At 43.9% G+C, this 17442-nt stretch overlaps 1 protein-coding gene across 4 annotated transcripts in view; it reads left to right on the top strand.

Annotated features, from left to right (window-relative positions):
- Fam13c (family with sequence similarity 13 member C) overlaps positions 1 to 17442 on the top strand; it is a 114421-nt gene that overhangs the window by 95126 nt on the left and 1853 nt on the right. For 3 of the 4 annotated variants that reach the window (XM_087898227.1, XM_087898226.1, XM_087898224.1), the window contains 5 exons: positions 4096 to 4177; positions 5849 to 6051; positions 12130 to 12225; positions 13537 to 13733; positions 15002 to 15103. In XM_087898227.1, coding sequence (XP_087754353.1) covers positions 4096 to 4177; positions 5849 to 6051; positions 12130 to 12225; positions 13537 to 13733; positions 15002 to 15103 — 680 coding nt within the window. The remainder of the gene's footprint in view (positions 1 to 4095; positions 4178 to 5848; positions 6052 to 12129; positions 12226 to 13536; positions 13734 to 15001; positions 15104 to 17442) is intronic. The other variant, XM_087898225.1, reaches the window with a different exon arrangement.

Here is a 17442-nt window from a genome sequence, read left to right on the forward strand (position 1 = left end):
TTAGTTTTCTAGAAATGCAGTTGGATTGACTTTCAAGACCATCTGTGGATGTTACAGATGCTTCTCTTCATTCGGCAGTCATGGCTCCTCTCTGTCCATGCGGAGGGATGTCTATTTTCTCAGCCCTCATCCTGTAGATGAGTAACGTAGGCCTACTGAAGACTTCTGACTAGCTGTGAGCTATCCCTGGAGGTTTGGAGCAGGAAGTCTATGATGAGCAGGCTTGGGCGGTGTCGTTGGATTCTTAGTGTCCATCTTTAATAGCTCCAATATTCTGGGAGGAGCTCATTCCGCCTTTGATCTGCGAGAGTTTGACAGACAGGCTTGTCATTGCTACCCCTGTGGACACTGCAGAGTGACAAACGGGGCTTCTGTTTCCGAGCCCGTTCACACTCGTGAGATGGCAGTTTCTGAGTCAGACTGTTATGAATTTCAGCCCCACACAAACCCCCAGCATCCTTGTGTCTCTGGACATGCTACTTCCTGTTTCACGTCTATGACAGTGAGTGAGGTTTGCAGACACTGCAGGGGGAACCTGTGTGACACTGTGTTGTTTGCCATGAAGAGAGTGAAAGGTCCTCGGTGTCACCAGTCTCTTGGTGTGTGTGAACCAAGCAGGCTACATGACAGGCCCTGTCTCGGAAGGAAGGGAAAGGGCTTGTGCACATTCAGTCTGCACTGGAGCCCCACCGGTGCTGTGCACCCGGGTTATTTTTCTCAACATTACAGTCATCAGCAGTTGCCTGTTTCACTAGAGAATTTCTTCTGATATCTTTCACTCTCTCTGGAGAAGCTTTAAAACCAAGAGAGGAGGCAGTCTCACACACCCACACACACACACACACACACACACACACACACACACACCACACTACACACTTACCCTGGCACACTCACATACCACACACTCACATACACACACCAGCACATGCCTGTATACACACCACATTCAAACTCATCCCCCCATATCCTCACACACCACACACTTAACCCTGGCATACTCACACCACACACACTTACAACACACAATTCACATTCACACACCACACACACACACATGCATGCACACACACACACCATCATATGCGCATGCTTGTGCTTGCTCCAACACATATGTGCATGGAGGGTTCTCAGCCTGTGGGCAGCAACCCTTCAGGACAATTGTCAAACGACACTTTCACAGGGGTCGCATAAGACCATCAGAAAACACAGATATCTACATTATGGTTCATAACAGTAGCAAAATGACAGTTATGAAGTAGCAATGAAAATAATTTTATGACTGGGGGTCACCACTGCACGAGGAGCTGTATTAAAGGGCCACAGCATTAGGAAGGGTGAGAACCACTGATTTAGATGCTAGAGCATCGGTGGAGGTAGCTCTCACTGCTGTATCAGTGTTGACCTTTAAGTCAGCATCTTAACATATCCTAGGAAACGAGGAAACAGGGCATCCCCTCATGCCTCTTGTTTGCCAGGGTCCAGGCTGTGGATAGAGGCCTGGCAAGCCAATTGCCCTGTGGAAGGCCTGCTTTCCTTCCCATCAGTTGAACTGTGGTATTAACAGCCTCTGCTGGCGACTTCTGAATCTCCACTCCTGCTGGACTTCTCGGTTTCTGTGATGTCCATGGATACATAAGTCTTTCCATCTCTGCCAAATGAGGGTCTGGCTAGAAAGGGTCAGTCCATCCAAATGTTCACTTTCAGTAGACCATGTTAAAACCGAACAAAGCGAGTTGAAGTTTGTCTTATCCAATGACTGAAGAAACAGCCCAGAGAGGTGAACTGAACTCTAAGAATCACGCAGCAAAGAATCTAGTTAGGACAACCCAGGTCTTTTCATTGCCAGTCAGGAGTCCTTCTCAAGAGTCTTATGAACCATTTTTGACTTAGTACAAATCTACTACAATAGTTTTGTCAATAATGTATCTGGCTACTTCCTCCTAATCATCCCTAAGTGTCTGACCTTTGGGGTTCACTAGACATTTCCATCCAGTCTCAAAGAAGCCTGAGAAGCTACTGTGAGTGTGTGGGAACGTCTGTGATTTGGGAGCCATCTTCTACACAAGCTAAAGTTAATTTTAAGGAAGCTCCCCTCAGGGAAGAAAACTAAGAAGAAAATTCATTTTTACCTGATTTCAGACTTTCAAGTACTTTGCCCTAAAATTCAGTCTCCATTTCCTCCGTCATCCTGAGGGTGTTGAAAACCTTACTGTTCTGTTGGTCACTGACTTAAGACCCTGGAGTGTTTTGTGTATTTTCTATATTCCTTTGGCTGTGTATGGGGTAGACCCAGTGAAGCATAGATTTGTTCTTAGAGCAGAGAATCCTCTGAGGGTTCCAAGAGACCAAATGTAAAACTTAGGCTGTCAATATAGCTAGACAGATAAGCCCAAAATACTAGGCTACATTATCAGGGTTCTAACACAGTGCTTCCTTCTGGAGACCCTAGGTGGGGCTACGCTAAATGCTAAACCTTATTTATTTATTTATTGTCTATTTTCCAGAGGGAAGGCTTGGGTAACCTGTGCCACTGTCCATGGTTCTGACAGTTCAGGGCTCCACCATGGAAGGTGTAGTACCCCGTCCATCCTCTTCTGAGGAAAAATATTCTTGTGATTTTCCTTCAGCCTTCCTTTTCACCTTAATTTTTAGATGTGGATTTCTGTGTCACCCCTTCAGTGACTGAGTCATTCCGCGCTCTCACAGTGAACACAGCATTCATGCATATCTAACGATGTCACGCGAGCACTGTTAACACCTTTGACATTGAATGTAATTTCTGTCATCCTGTGCCTGCCACTGAAGACTTTGCTCATGTCACTTGGGTGAAGCAGGTCTTCAAGGGCCGGCTGCGACTGGGCAGCCACTTTGCCTGTTACCACCGTGCGGGAGGCACCTAAGCATCACAGCCGAGTTCCTTGTATAGTCTCAGGTGTGTGGGGAGGGGGTAAGCCATCTTCAGCCTGCTTTTAAGTCGGTATGGTAACTTTGACTGAAAGATGCTCACTCTGATCTGTGGCAGAGAGGGTAAGGGTGTTGAGCCACCTTTAGCTACCGATTTCTCTTTTTGAGGGAAGTCTACCTTTATGCTCTGACAAGAAATTCAGGAGTGAATGATCTGATTGGCAGAGTCTCCCTCCATGTGTTTGTCAGCGAAGACACATTCAGAATTCCTCTGAAGGCCTGGTAGAAATATTACTGCTAGCACTATCTGCTGCTAGTGAGGCAAAGCTAGTGACAGTGACATGTGGTCTGAGCTGGCGGCTTCTGTGTTGCTCAGTGTGCACCTGCAGGTGTTCACAGTTCTTTGTAGATATTGATCCACATGCAGGAAGTCTGTGAGGGAGATGCTGCAGTCCTCACATATTTAACATGTGAGACAATAGAGCACAGAGGAGCTAAAGACTCTGCCCAAGGTCACCTCCAATGATTAAGTTCACCTTAAATGCCAGTTGAGTGGGCTCTTGAAGTCTAAATAGCGCTTAGAAGTAGGAATGCCTATTCCCTGATAAGACTGGCTTTCAGGACGATTATCAAGCTTCAGAGACCATGGGGTCTGCTTTCTTGAACTTTGAGGACATGACTGGTGGGTTCTCAGCCTTCTGGCTGGTGAGTGTTTCCCAGCAGGGCCCAGTCCTGAGCCACATGCCAAGTAGAAAGCATTCGCTTTTGTACTGTCACTGTGTTCATCTCCATTGGCAGAGGGTGTGACCTGGAAGTGACTTATGGACTATGATGGCCTGGGAGGTGATAGGGGATGGACAGTGGATGTACTGGCATGGTTAGGATGTGTGAAAATGCTGGGTACCTTGGCATGCTTCAGAATAATGCCCAGGGAGGAGTGACAGGAGAGAAGAGTTTTCATGCACTGGCACCGTGCCCCGGTGCCTCTCCCACCGCAGTGTGTCTTGGATTATCTGTGTGGCGCAGCTGCTTAACACTTTGGCTTCCTTTTTTCCCCCCTCTTCTGTTTCTCCTTTCTTTCCTTTCCCCCTCCTTCACCCTCTCCCTCCATTGCCCCTCCTTCACTTCCTCCTCCCTCCCCCCCCCCGCACCTCCACTCCCCTTTTCTTTGGATTTCCCCTCCTGCAGCCCTCACATGGAGATAAGACTTCGAATCCTGAGGTCCTGAAGTGGATGAATGATTTGGCTAAAGGACGCAAACAGCTCAAAGGTGAGTGTCTCTTCTCTCAGACAGCCACCGGTCATCATAGCATAATGTCCGGGGCAATTGTGAACCTCTTCCACCTGAGCCTTCCTGAGCTTTGGTTTCCTGCTTCATCTGGGACTCTATCTGAGATGACGGCCCCTGGCTCCCCACATCACTCAGACCCTCTTAATAAACCTCCTACAAGAGAGACCCGGGACCTCCAGCCAACCTGTGGGGTTTTAACCTCCCTGGTTACTAGACTGTGGGAAGCAGAAGTTGCCCTAAGAAGTCATCCAGCCACCGCTGCACTGCCTGGGTGAGCCTGCTAAGCCCGGAGGGAAAGTGCTATGACTTGGAGGTACTGAACCAGGCAGATGACTTGCCTGCCTCCCTGGCTCTGCATCTGTTCCTCTTCCTCCTTTGTCTTCTTTGGGATGACGATGTATTATGAATGCTGAGGACAGCCACTGTCCATTCATGCAAGGTATTTTCTTTCTCTTTTTGTTCTGTAAGTCAGTACTTAGATATATGGGCATTGGTCCAAATTTCTGGACGTTTCATGATTAAGAACTGGAAAGGAATAGTAACTTATGGTATTTAACTGTAATGATGTAGCGTGTTTATAAAAACACACAGTGTTTAAACTCCAAGCTAAAGCTTGGTGTGGAGGCTCATGCCTGTAACTTCAGTATCTGGTAAGCTGAGGCAGGGGATTGTTAGACTAGGCTACACAGTAAGCTGCAGGCAAGCAAAGACTACAGTTAGACACCGAGTCAAACAACAACAGAAATAGAACACAAAGCCAGAGAACAAAACTATTTTAAGTAAAGAAAATGAGCTGTATTATATAATTAAAATGAATATAAACGGTCTTATTCGACTTCCTCTTCCCATGTAATGTTCTGAAATGCAATTCCATGGTAAGTCCCAGATTTTTTTTATATTTTTATTTTGAATTGTTCAGGGTTGCATAAAGCCACATTGTTAAAGAGGTGGGCTCTGGATTTTGGAAGCTAACGTTAGGAGCTGGAAAGATGTCCCGGGTATTAAGAGTGCTTACTCCTCCTCCAGGTGACCTTGGTTCAGTTCTCAGTACCCACACACTGCCTCGTCACACCACCCAGTTCTAGCTCGTGGAACTTCTGAGGTCATCTTCTGGTCTCTGCGGGCCCTCACATTCACATAGCAGAACACACACATTAAATATTTGGGTAAAAAGCATTAGACAAGAATGCGAAGTGTGTCAAGTTGGGGCTGGAATTCCCAACACCCCTCTTCTCTTCTGCCTTCTCAGATCTTCGTTATGTAATGCATGACGTAAGCACCTGCATTTCCAGAAGTCTTACTACATACATAGCTTTTACCATGCATACCCACAAACTACTACGCATAGAACTTCAGGTGCTACGGTGTGCAAGAGTGGAAATCAGGGGGCCGTGTCTTCCTCCTGATGTCTGCTGCCATCCAAACCTGAGTCCTTGTCTGAAGGTCCTTCACCCCAGGGGAGCCCAACCTCTAGGGCTCTACGTGGCCAATTGAGTGTTTATGATATACTGGTCATGGTTAAGGCTGACTTCGTCAGCTGGAAGCCATCATTAGCTGCTCCTGCCTTGGGCAGGAATTCCTGAGAAGCTCTGTTTTAAATTGGACCAGTGAATCGTTCCTGCTGGTGGTAACTCAAGGCATTTCTCATAGAACTAAGGCTGAAACTGTCGGAAGAACAAGGGAGTACCCCCAAAGGCCCCCGGAGAAACCCACCCTGTGAGCAGCCTCTAGTGCCCAGAGAGAATGGCAAGTTGGAAGCTGTGGGTCCCGAGCCAAGCTCCTCTGGAGAGGAGACTTCAGATGCTGTGGTGATGGAGAAGAGAGACCAGACTCCTCCCCAGGATGATGCGAAGGTACCTTACCACATTAGCACTGGTGGGGGGGGAGTGGCGGCGAGGGCGTGGTGTTGGCCATCTGTCAGAGTAGGACTTGCCCGCCATTGTCACATGTTTAGGAGACTGTTGAGCTCCTGGCGGGTTAATGGCTGGCTGTGACCTAGGATGCTGCGATGTGATTCTAGGATGTGCTACTTCCAGAGAAGGTGGTAAAGACAGGAGGAGGCATTCTGGGCTCCAGCAAAGAAGTAAATAAACCCAAGTCTAGGGTATAATTAATTATATTATCGGTAAAGAAAAGCACCAGTGTAGGCCTTTTCTCATATGTTGGAGTGTGATAGAGAAGGGAGAGGTATAAAGTCAGGGTTTCATGTCCTAAGAAGACAACTGTGGTTTCTAGGGAGTGATAGATCTTAGAACCAAAGATTTCAGCTTTACGCATCTTAGTTTTAAAATCGGAGACAGCTGGATAGAGTTGTCAGTTAGGTATTAGGCTACATAAGCCTGGGGCTTATCCGGAAAGATTACATTTTATAAAGAAAAGCAGAACTTACCGTGGTAATCCCTCCTCTTGTTGCTTATCTGTGCTTCCATTTCGCTTAGGTCAAGGGAGCTTTCTTGAGTCCCTTCCCTGTCAAAGCTGAGGCTCACGTGGTTGAGCTTTACTTCCTGTGTAAGAGCGGCAGTCACCTTGTCACCTCTAAGTTCCATCATTTCCTGCCTCAGTCCATCACATTTCTTGCACAGGAGGACTATCAATTGTTCATAGCATCCTAGTGTCTGTCCATAATAGGTACTGCATGTACGTCTGCTGAGTGAATGTCCTAATAAACAAATGGATGACATTTGACTCTGGAAGGAAGTCTTGTTGAGAATTATGATCACTTTCCCTATTCTGCCATGCATGATCTGGTCTTAATAAGGCGGGACTATTAACCAGCTCTCAGAAGGCCTAGATGTCCCTTGTTAGTTTTTCACTCTGGGACTTATGTTCTGCAAGCACACATAGGACCAGAGATGCCTCCCTCATCCTTTCATCTTTACATTTGAAAAAGAACCAATGTGTTCTGAGTCATAAAGGGAAGTCAGTGGTGGTTGTGTCATGGGCTGGTATGTTGTGCTTCACATATGGCTAGCCTATCCGTCCACCCTGCTCCCCAACATTCTAGACTTTGATGATAGCCAGTGGATAACTTCTGTGAACATGTGCACGCTGAGGTTTCCCAGCCATTAGTATTTCCAAGAGACTTGGTTGTATTTTATAGTTATCTTGTCCATATCTGTATAAACTTCTTGGTCCGTATCAACATCCCAATGGCTGATTCATCAACATCCACTGGCAATGCTTACCTCTGGATAGTCTACTCAGCTATTAATTAATCCGTGGATTAATCCATTGATGAGGCCATTAGCCTCATGATCCAGTCACCTCTCAATAGAGCCACTGGCTTGGAACCAAGACACAACACACGAGCCTTTTTGGAGGGACACTTTATATCCAAACCACAATAGTAGATGATTGATGGACACATTTCCAAATAGATCCAAATGATTGATCTATGAGTTCAGGTAAATCAAGATAGAGAAATGATGTCAGAACTGTTGTCCTGTATAATAAGCAATTTAAATAGACAAGGATTTTGGTAAGAACTGTGCAAGGAACGAAGATTATGAATGACAGAGGCAACAAGAATAGTTTCCTGGATGGGGTTATTAGCAGGACAAAGACAGTTGACATTTAAGAAAGTGAACAGGCCAAAGAGAGCAGCAAAGAACATAACATTCTAGACAGAATTCCCAAGCACTAACACTGTGAAAGAAGGAAGCGTTTTGCTTGGTTTTTGTTGTTTGAATACACAAGAATCTCAGGGCTGATGGCTGAGTCACGGAGAGGCTTGAGATACAATCAGAAAAGCTATGACAAGTGGAATGGCACTGGCCTTGCAGGCAGTGAAGTGGAGTAAGGGGTGGCCCAGTGGTAACAGAAAGCCAGCACGAGATGACAAACATTTAAAAGGTCCAATGACTGTGAATAAATCCTAGGGCAAATGTGAAGATGGAGTGGGTGGCTTGGTCAGTATAGTGACATTAGTAGGAAGACTACATTCTCCAAGCGTATTTTAGTTGGAACAAGAGAACATGTTGAAGCCTTAGAGTAGGGGCTCTCAACCTTCCTCATGCTTCAACCCTTAAATATAGTTCTCATGTTGTGGCAGCCCACCCAACCATCACCTTATTTTCATTGCTACGTCAGCACTAATTTTGCTACTGTTAGGAATCATAATGTCAATATTTTTGGAGATGGAGGTTTATCAAATGGTTCATGACCTACCTGAGTGTTTAGAAGTCATCCTTGCATAAATGGCAAAATTCTTTTACTTTAAGCAAAGTATCTATTGAATGGCTTAGTGAGTGTCAGAAGCCACTACATACAGACCTAAGAGCTCTACAATAGAGCCGGGGCCTTTTAGATGGGGGCTGCCTGTAGTGCGATGTGCAGGCTTTGACACCATATTCCGGTACTGCTCCAGAGAAGTGTAACCAGAGGGAGGCATAGGGTGGTTACCAACAATGAGTTCAGAGACCATGGCAGAACTAAAGGACACATAATTAGAGCATCTAGCCAGTTCCCTGCCTTCTCAACAAGCAGTGGCATGCCAGCTTGCCTCGCCAAGTGCAGGGTCTTAAAGTTTGAGTGGATAAATAACTTTTCTCTGGTCTTCTTGCCATACACCTAAACCACAGTGACTATTCAAATTTCCATGACAAGTGATTCTTCCCTCCTCCCAGACTTTAGGGGAATTTTTTGCGTTGGTGTTATAGTCAGAGCTCATACTGAAGCTGAAGCTGGGAACCCCTACAGCATAGCCTGGTTAGTTCAGATATTGTCAGCCATTTTCTTCCCCCTTTATTTAGATTTTTTTAAAAAATAGCTAATCACTGGAAACAAACCTATTTTCTGTTTCTACTTCTGAATGCTGCTGGCTACCTGTACTTCAAAGAAAAAAAAAAAAAAGGCTATCTTTTGATTTTTGTTATGTACCAAAGGAACCACACTTAGTGCAATATGGCTTACTGATAGCTACTGTTGTCCATATAAAATAGCTAGAGAGCTGTCAAGGGTGAGGAGCATTGCTGTCCAGGTCAGTATGCACAGATAAACCCCAAAGGTTTATCCCTCCCTCACTCTTCAGTTAAATGGAAGAGGAAGTTAAGGAAGCGAGAACTCGAACAAACATAATTTGGTCAGAAGTGTTGGCAGCTAACTCTCTCTGCCATGCTAAAAGTTCTTTACTTCCTATGTGGCTCCCATTCTTAGGGGTGGCATTGCATCCTGAGGAGAAGTTGGCATTTCAAACTGTCACAGAGTGGTCAGCCCAGATGTTTTCTCTCTGACCCTGGTCAGGAGGTTATTTAGGAAAACTCGAGCAGATTTATCCATCTGTTTGTTTCTTTCCCCATGAAACAGCTGTCGTGGCCTCTTTCTCAGAACAGCACAGTAACTTGAAATACAATCATTCCCCCCCCCCCATCCCCACAAATGAGCTATCTCTCAAGGATATAAGTGAAAAACTGACATTTTCCTCTCTGGATAGCGAGGGACAGAAAACGATGATTTTTTTTTAGTTTTAGGAATCAAGGACCTTCAACATTCTCCATGTGTGTATGAGGCCCACATGTGGGCTGGCCTCACATGCTCACTTCTCTTTGGGGATTAATCAGTAATGATCCCAGGAGTAATAGCACCAGCATTAAGAGGACTTGAGTTGATTGTACGCGCACTGCAATTTTCATCTAGTATCTGGGGCGGATCATTTTCTAAAGCAGCATTCTCATTCTTGATGATTTTTGTTTTTCAAAGTATTTAAAACATTTTATTTATTTTTTTATTTTTTAACCTTTTTATTAATCATAATCAAACATTTTATTTTTCATGAAAATAGTCACACCATCACCTCCCCCAATCTCAGTTCCTCCCTTGATGTCTCTGCCTCTCTCCTGATCCCTCTGAAACTCACGATCTTTTTCTTTAGTTAACACACACCCCTGCATATGTGCGCGCGCACACACACACACACACACACACACACACACACACACACACACTGTTCAGGTCTTGTTTAGGCAGCCATATTGTTGAGACTTCACGGGTGCAGCTTCCACCTTTTATCTAGAAGACAGAATTTGTCAGCAGATGTCCTGATCATTTTTCCCTTCTAGGATTCTCTTAGAGTCTGGGGAATATATTAGGTAGAAAAACCACAATCAAATTTCAAAAGAGACCAGTGTTTAAGTACATTGTTTTGTCGGTGCTTTCTATTGAACATACGTCCCCGTGAGGCACTGAAGGGAAATACTATTTTAATGCTTTCTGAACTTACATTATTATTTTTCCTCTTAAAATGTAGTAAAATCCTATGGATTACATATTGGCAGATGTGTGTGTGTGCGCGCGCACACATATGTGCGTTTGTGTCTAAAGATGTTTATAAAGAGTGAATTTGACTAGAAAATTAAAGGTCCTTAAGGTTATGAACCAAAACTAAAAGGCCCTTGCAGCAAATTATCTTTGTCTTGAAAATACCAATGAGTCTTAGGTTACAGCCTGGGGTTTGTGTATAAATTCACATAACATGATAATATATAGATAGGCAGTGGTGGCACAGGCCTTTAATCCCAGCACTCAGGAGTCAGGGGAAAGTGGATATCTGTGAGGTTGAGGCCAGCCTGGTCTACAGAGTGAGTTCCAGGACAGTCAAAGTTGTTACACAGAGAAACCCTATCTTGAAAAGGAAAGCAGAGAGAGAGAGAGAGAGAGAGAGAGAGAGAGAGAGAGAGAGAGAGAGAATTACTAATAAGTAGAGTTCTTTTTATTTATAAACTTAACAATCAGGATAGGGTTGTGGCAGATAATGGTGAGAAGCTAAATATGTAGTGGTATCTCAGGCCTCAGTAAGTTTTTATTTGGTCAGGTAAGACTAACAAAGAAAAGTTAAGGTCCAGATAGCAGAATAGAAAGAAAGGTTCGTAGAAAAGGAGAATCAACATGGATTAATGTGGCTTGTAGCTGCCATGGGTATGGAACATCAAGTGTCACCGGGGAGCTATTTTGTCTCAGGAAGATCTGGAAGGCAGAGCTATTTAGTCTATTGTCGTGGGTACTTCCATAAAAGACACATGGGTGACTGTGGCGAATTTTTCCCTCCCATCCCCTGCCCTGATGAGTATCAACCATTGACTGAAACTGGAGGGACAGCTGTATGTAATGGGTATATAGCAGATCAATGCATGGGACAGTATGTATATGTGGGGCAGGCATTGGGGGACTAGGAACAAGATGGGTTTGGCCGTCTTGGATAGATATATGGATAAGCAGTAGAGAGAGACATTGAATTTCTATGTGAACCGTGACCTGCTCCCGTGGTGTGTACGGCTGAGTCCTGCAGCAGATGGGCACAGAAGGCATTAGTACACTAAGAGGTTTGGCATTGTTGTGGTTGGAACTTCAGTGAGCCAATTAAAGATACCTGTCTGTCTTTGGAGCAGCGTGGAAGGAACTCTAAAACTCTAACCCCTTTGTTGTGTGGGTAGGAAACTCAGGATTCAAAATGTTTTATCCCTATTCACTAAAGTTTATATGAGAACTACCTAGTAAGGCAGTATACATTCTTCGTATGTAGTAATGGAGGCCCGGACATAGCTGGTATTTGTGAATGTAACCACAAAAGTTCACACAGCATAGGTGTTCAGAAGAAAAAGTGATAGGTCTTGGATTTCACCTTTAACCCACAAAGCCTTATGGCCCAATTTTCTATACTCACCCCATTCTTTATTGGATTTTTTCTAGCCTCCCCAAAAATGTGACTTCCTTTTTACTCATTACTGTTTAAGTGTTAGGATCCTTTGGGGCTTAAAAACAAGACTTTTGAGGGCAAGGGAGAGCTGCTGGAATATTGTCTTAGGGAATAGACGATAGCTCGGTGGTAGAATGCTTGTCTAGCTTGCCCAGGTTCTGGGATGGATCCCCAACACGTGGTGGGTGCAGGGAGAATATTGTCCGATAAAAGAATACAGATTGAATTTTATGTTTTTCAGGTCACTAAGCAAGACAAGAACCTCATAAAGCCTCTGTATGACCGATGCAGGATTATCAAGCAAATCTTGTCAACACCGTCGCTGATCCCAACGATTGTAAGCAAAGACGGCTGCATGATTTGGGAACCTTGATTGGCACCTTGCGCCTCTGCTGTTTAGGACTAGGTCATGGCAGCACAAATGTTACCAAGTGGCCTCCCTAGCTGTGTATACTATGCCCCCACAAGCTTCTGTCATCTTCCCCAGCCCAGTACTGTGCTTAACAGTGATCTAGCAGGAACTGCTGTGAACCAAAACATATCAAAATGGCATGCTTGGGGCCACTCTGAACATAATTTCATTTCTTTGCCTTCCTTCTGGCAAGCAGAAAAACACAATGGGTTGCGGTGTGGCACTATTAATTTGTAACATAGCTAGACAAGACAGAATGTCTCCGTTCTGTGTGTGGTGGTTAGTAAAACTGGTAGTGCATTCTTTGAAATACAGAGACGTTCTTTTGGTTCCATCTGATCACACTATACTAGACATAAGCAAATTTATCTCTATACAAAGAAGTACTGAAACTGAGGCTATTTTTTAAAAATAAATTTATAGGCAGACAGAAGCACCATACAGCCTACTCCATCAGTTTCCAAACAGCTACTCAAGATTGCAGTGTAAAAAGCAGCAAATATGAATTTAAGTAAATAGATATGAATTTGAATCTACTTAGGTATATTTATAATTCTCTATTTTAAAGGATGTTAGGAGCATGATAAAGTCTGTCTAAAACGTTCCCTTTGAGGAGGAAGAATAGTTTAAAGGGAAATATGATTCTCACGTTTCAAGAAAACCTTTTGGCTGTCATAATTACCAGAAAGGTTAAGGAGTAACTACAGCTTCTTTGGCCGTCTAAGGGGCCTCTCTAAACTTGAGCATCCTTATCATCCTCTATATGACTGTGGCCTGCTCTGGGTCTGAGGGAACAATTTTTGGATAAGGTGTCTGTAGTACATCTTGCTTTAGCCTGTATTTCTGCTGTGAAGCTAGAGTGCAGGAGGTCTGGGGGAGGATCCACTTGACTACACAGTACAACCTGGGCCGTATCCTGAATGCCTGTCTGTCTTCCTTGGACCAACTACTATAGACAAACTTGGGAAACACTGTAGCTCAGTATGGACACCTCTTTGCTCCACAGGTTGTTAATGAAACTGAGCAAGGGCTCTTGGTACTTTCCATTCCAGTTCTCAGCAGCCTTATGGGCTGATGTCTTGTAGGATTATCTACTGTCTTGTAGGCTTGTCTGATGGCTTGTAGGCTTGTCTGATGGCTGTAGGCTTGTCTACTGGCTTGTAGGGTCTTGCAGTCCTCTTAAATGCTCAAGAGACGTGTAGCACTTTGTGACTATTTGACTCTGCTTGTGACAAGCAGGAGGAAGAGGACTCTGATGAGGACTGTCCACAGAGAAGCCAACAACCTTCCTTACCAGATCCAGTGTCCCGCCTTCCTGTTGGAGATCACCTCGCCTACTCTGAGACAGAGCCTATGAGGACCCTTCTACCAGATGAAAAGAAAGAAGGGAAGCAACCAGCTCTCTCCATGTCCAACTTACACGAGGCCACTATGTGAGTGAGCAGCCTGGGTGTGGCCTCTCAAAACCCCTGGATTGGGTACCTTGCCTGTACATTAACAATTCAACATCTGTTCAGAGACTAAAATGTACTCTCCTGCAGAGAATAGACCTGAAAGTGGTTTAAGTGGAAACTACAGAAGGCAAAGATGTAAAGAACCACAGTAAAGCCCTACATATGCCATAAGTATTGATGTGCAATTACTTTGATCCTACTTTTCTGTTGTACCTTGGCACTAGTAACCCTTGTAACCCTTTGCCGTGTCAAAGGAGATCTTGTCTTTGAATATTGGACCCAAAGAAGTAAGATCCTTTGTGGGTCAACAGTGACCAGAGCCTTTCTTTTCTTTCCTTTCTTATTACATTCAGAAGGCATAGTGTTGCAGATGGGGAATGACCTTGGCCACCAGTCAGTGAGTGGGTCTTTTGTCTTCGAATGACTCTCAGTCAGAAGATGTCTAGACTTTCCTTACTATTCCCGTTATCCAGTGGTTGGCATATGTTTTGATCATGTGGCCTTTTTGGTTTTGGTTTACATAGTATGTATGTAACATCCCACACTATGAGGTTCTTCTTTAACATGCTTATATGTGTGTCCCAAATGGAGATGAGGTAAAACCAAGGACAATACGCAATGTTTTGCTTGCTGGGAAAAGAGAATATATCTTTCTTTCTTCTCTCATTCTCTCCAACCTTTGGGTGGTAGTTGTAAAGAAGTCATTTCTAAATTAGGGTGGGTGGGGGCATTTTTGAAATTGATAAACTTGACTTATAGATAATGCCTGTATATAACTTCAGTGTTCTGTCTCTGAAAGGATGGATAGATTCTACCACAAAGTAGATTGCAGTGGAGTGTCAGCTCTTCCCTGGGTTCAGTTTCATTCCCAAGAGCTTTGTCCTTCTCCCCTCACTCTAAGAACATATTTTCCCTCTTGTCTCTATCTTTACAAACATTGGTGTGCACTCCTTAGATGCCTTCTCTGTCCTATCATCTTACCTCACCATAACTATCACCATTTTTCACAGCAGATGCAGTGCACCGTCCTTTCTCTGTGCCCGTGACACTGTTCATGTCAGGGTACACCAGGCTTATGTGCCGCGTCTGTGCTGAGAGCACGTTTATAGTGTGGGCCACGCTTACTCAGAACGTTCTTCCATGATCACTCCCCAGTCATTCTGTGCCCATTTTGCTGATCTCATGCAGCCGTGATCGCTCGGCCAGGCTGGTGCTCAGTAATGACAATTGTGTTTCATCTGATATAGGCCAGTCCTTCTTGACCATCTCCGAGAGACCAGGGCTGACAAGAAGAGGCTACGGAAAGCCCTGCGAGAATTTGAAGAACAGTTTTTCAAACAGACTGGAAGGTAAGTGTGAGCAGAGTTTTTTATGCCAGTATTTCCTAAGGAACTACGGTTCAGAATGGACTCTGCTTTTGTAGGAGAGGGATAAGATGTCGGTCCTAGCTGAAGACCGTGTTTTTGCCAATGCAGTACCCCATGGTAACACTGTGAGGGATGCTTTCTGGGGTGTCGATGTTAATAGCTGCCAGGTGTTAGCATCAGTCTTTGCAAAGTGACAGCCGAACACAGAGTTTAATGTCTGAAATTCATCCCAATGGCAGAAATTATCTAAGCTTAAAATGCCCTTGATTTTCAGCCCTTGTTCTAAGATTTTTAGTTCCATAAGTTATTTTCGAAATATTACATGAGTGCTTTCCTTTAATATCCCCTCTAAACTTCACTGCCCATCTCTCTTTGTTTTATTCCAGGGTTTAGTCAAAAGTTCATAGCAATTTTTCTCTCCCTGAAATATTTAGTTGAACCATCTCTCTTCCTATGTTTTTCGGTCTCCACCCAGCTGTTACTAGACCCTCTTTAATTTCCTGTAATTTTCAGTGTTACCAACAAAGCTGTATACGGAGTCAGGTAAGGAATGTTAGTGCCTTTTGGAGAAGAGACAACTTACTTAGCTGTCCTCAGTCTCTGTTTACACAAATGAGGTGAGATTCTCTGTCTCCTTGGATAAGTTAGGAAGCCATGACTGTGACAAGGGGCATTAGTCTTAAACACCCCCCCAGGAGGTCCCACCCTGCCACAACTGCCAGAAGATTGCAATGCAAATGGCTCCAACAACAACAACAATAACAACAACAACAACAAAACTACATAGTTTTATGATAATACTGTGTAATGTCAAAAGGTTGGGCGTTCTTACAAGCATATAACTCTCCCAAAGTCACAGAGCTTCCATTGACAGAGTTGAGCTGGGAGGTTCTTCCTACTAACCACACCGACTTGGGCATACTTTCCCAACTGCCTTTCCTTCGTGCCTTGCTGTCATTTCCTGTCAGCCCACGGGCTGCTGTGAGGGTGTGGTACTGTGCTAAAGCATTTTGAGACCTCCAGGCTTAGCCTGCCTGTATCATTGTCCGTGAGAGCTTTTCTATTTTCCAGGGCTATCCGTTAGCAATGGGCTTACTAGGTGAGAAACTTATAGGTCTACAAAGTAACAGGCTGACTAGGTGCTTTGAGTTCATATGTGACTTACATTAAAGTTATCTTTAAAATTATTCAGTTGGAATTTTTCATTCTGTCAAGTATTTGAGTTGGTTTCAGGATTTCAAATCTCAGCAGTCAGTGCATGAAAAATAAGTTGCTTAGGTTTTAGACATACACAGTCTTCTCATTACTTTGAGCTGCCTGAAGATATTACAATTTTACCCATTTGAACACAGGAGTCTGCCTTAGAGTATGAGAGGTTCCGGTGAGCTGGCAGTCCTGCCGGTAGGATCTATCAGTAGAAGTGTTTGGCATGCCTTTTAGCATCATGGTGGCTTAATTGTTGTGCCTGTTCTTGGTAATAGTCATTGATTGTGTGTATATAAAAATCTATTCATCAGTATATATCTAAGAAGGAATTTGCAGAAGAACATGATTGCAATTTATTCATGAGTTAACTGCACTTGAGGAACAGCTTGTTTTACTGTACTTATAGTTCCTAAGCCTATGTTAGATATGTCTACGCTTGCTTGCTCCATGTGAAGTAATGTGCCCTCTTGTGGTGATATGTCATTTAATTGGAAAATGCTTATTTATCAAAACAGAACTCACCCAGTTGAATGGCAAGGAAATAAAATTTAATATTTTTCCCTAAGACTGTTACTGCTAAGATTTAACCACCGATAAAGCTAAAATGACCATGTGAATGGATTTTTTTTTACATTTAGAAAGACTGTCTACATTCATGGTAATAGAATAAGAGCACACAGTAGATTGTGCATGTACCAAAGTTATGCACTGGTACACATGTCCAGTCTTTCAACTGGTATGCAGAAAGATATTGCAACTTAAACTGTGAATGTATTCATATGTATGGAAGCCACAGGACAACTTGGGCTTGTCCTAAGGATCAAAACTTGTGGGTCCTAAGGATCGAACTCAGGCCATCAGGTTTGGTAGCAGCCACCTTTACCTTCTGAGCCATCTCACTGGTCCCAATTTTGACTATTTAGACTCTTGGATTCCATCTGTCAAGGAGAAGCTCAGAAGCTCTACTGCACAGCAACAGGAACAGGGTTAACTGCTGGGAAACATTTCAAGCTTATAAGACGGCCTCTGAAGGGTTTTGTCACTATAAATGTATGGATTATTTGTGCAATCAAATATCTGCAGTATTATCAGGATGTTATTTTTGAAAGTTTTCA

This window comes from Myodes glareolus, chromosome 18, assembly GCF_982192425.1.
Source record: "Myodes glareolus chromosome 18, mMyoGla1.1, whole genome shotgun sequence".
NCBI lineage: Eukaryota > Metazoa > Chordata > Mammalia > Rodentia > Cricetidae > Myodes > Myodes glareolus.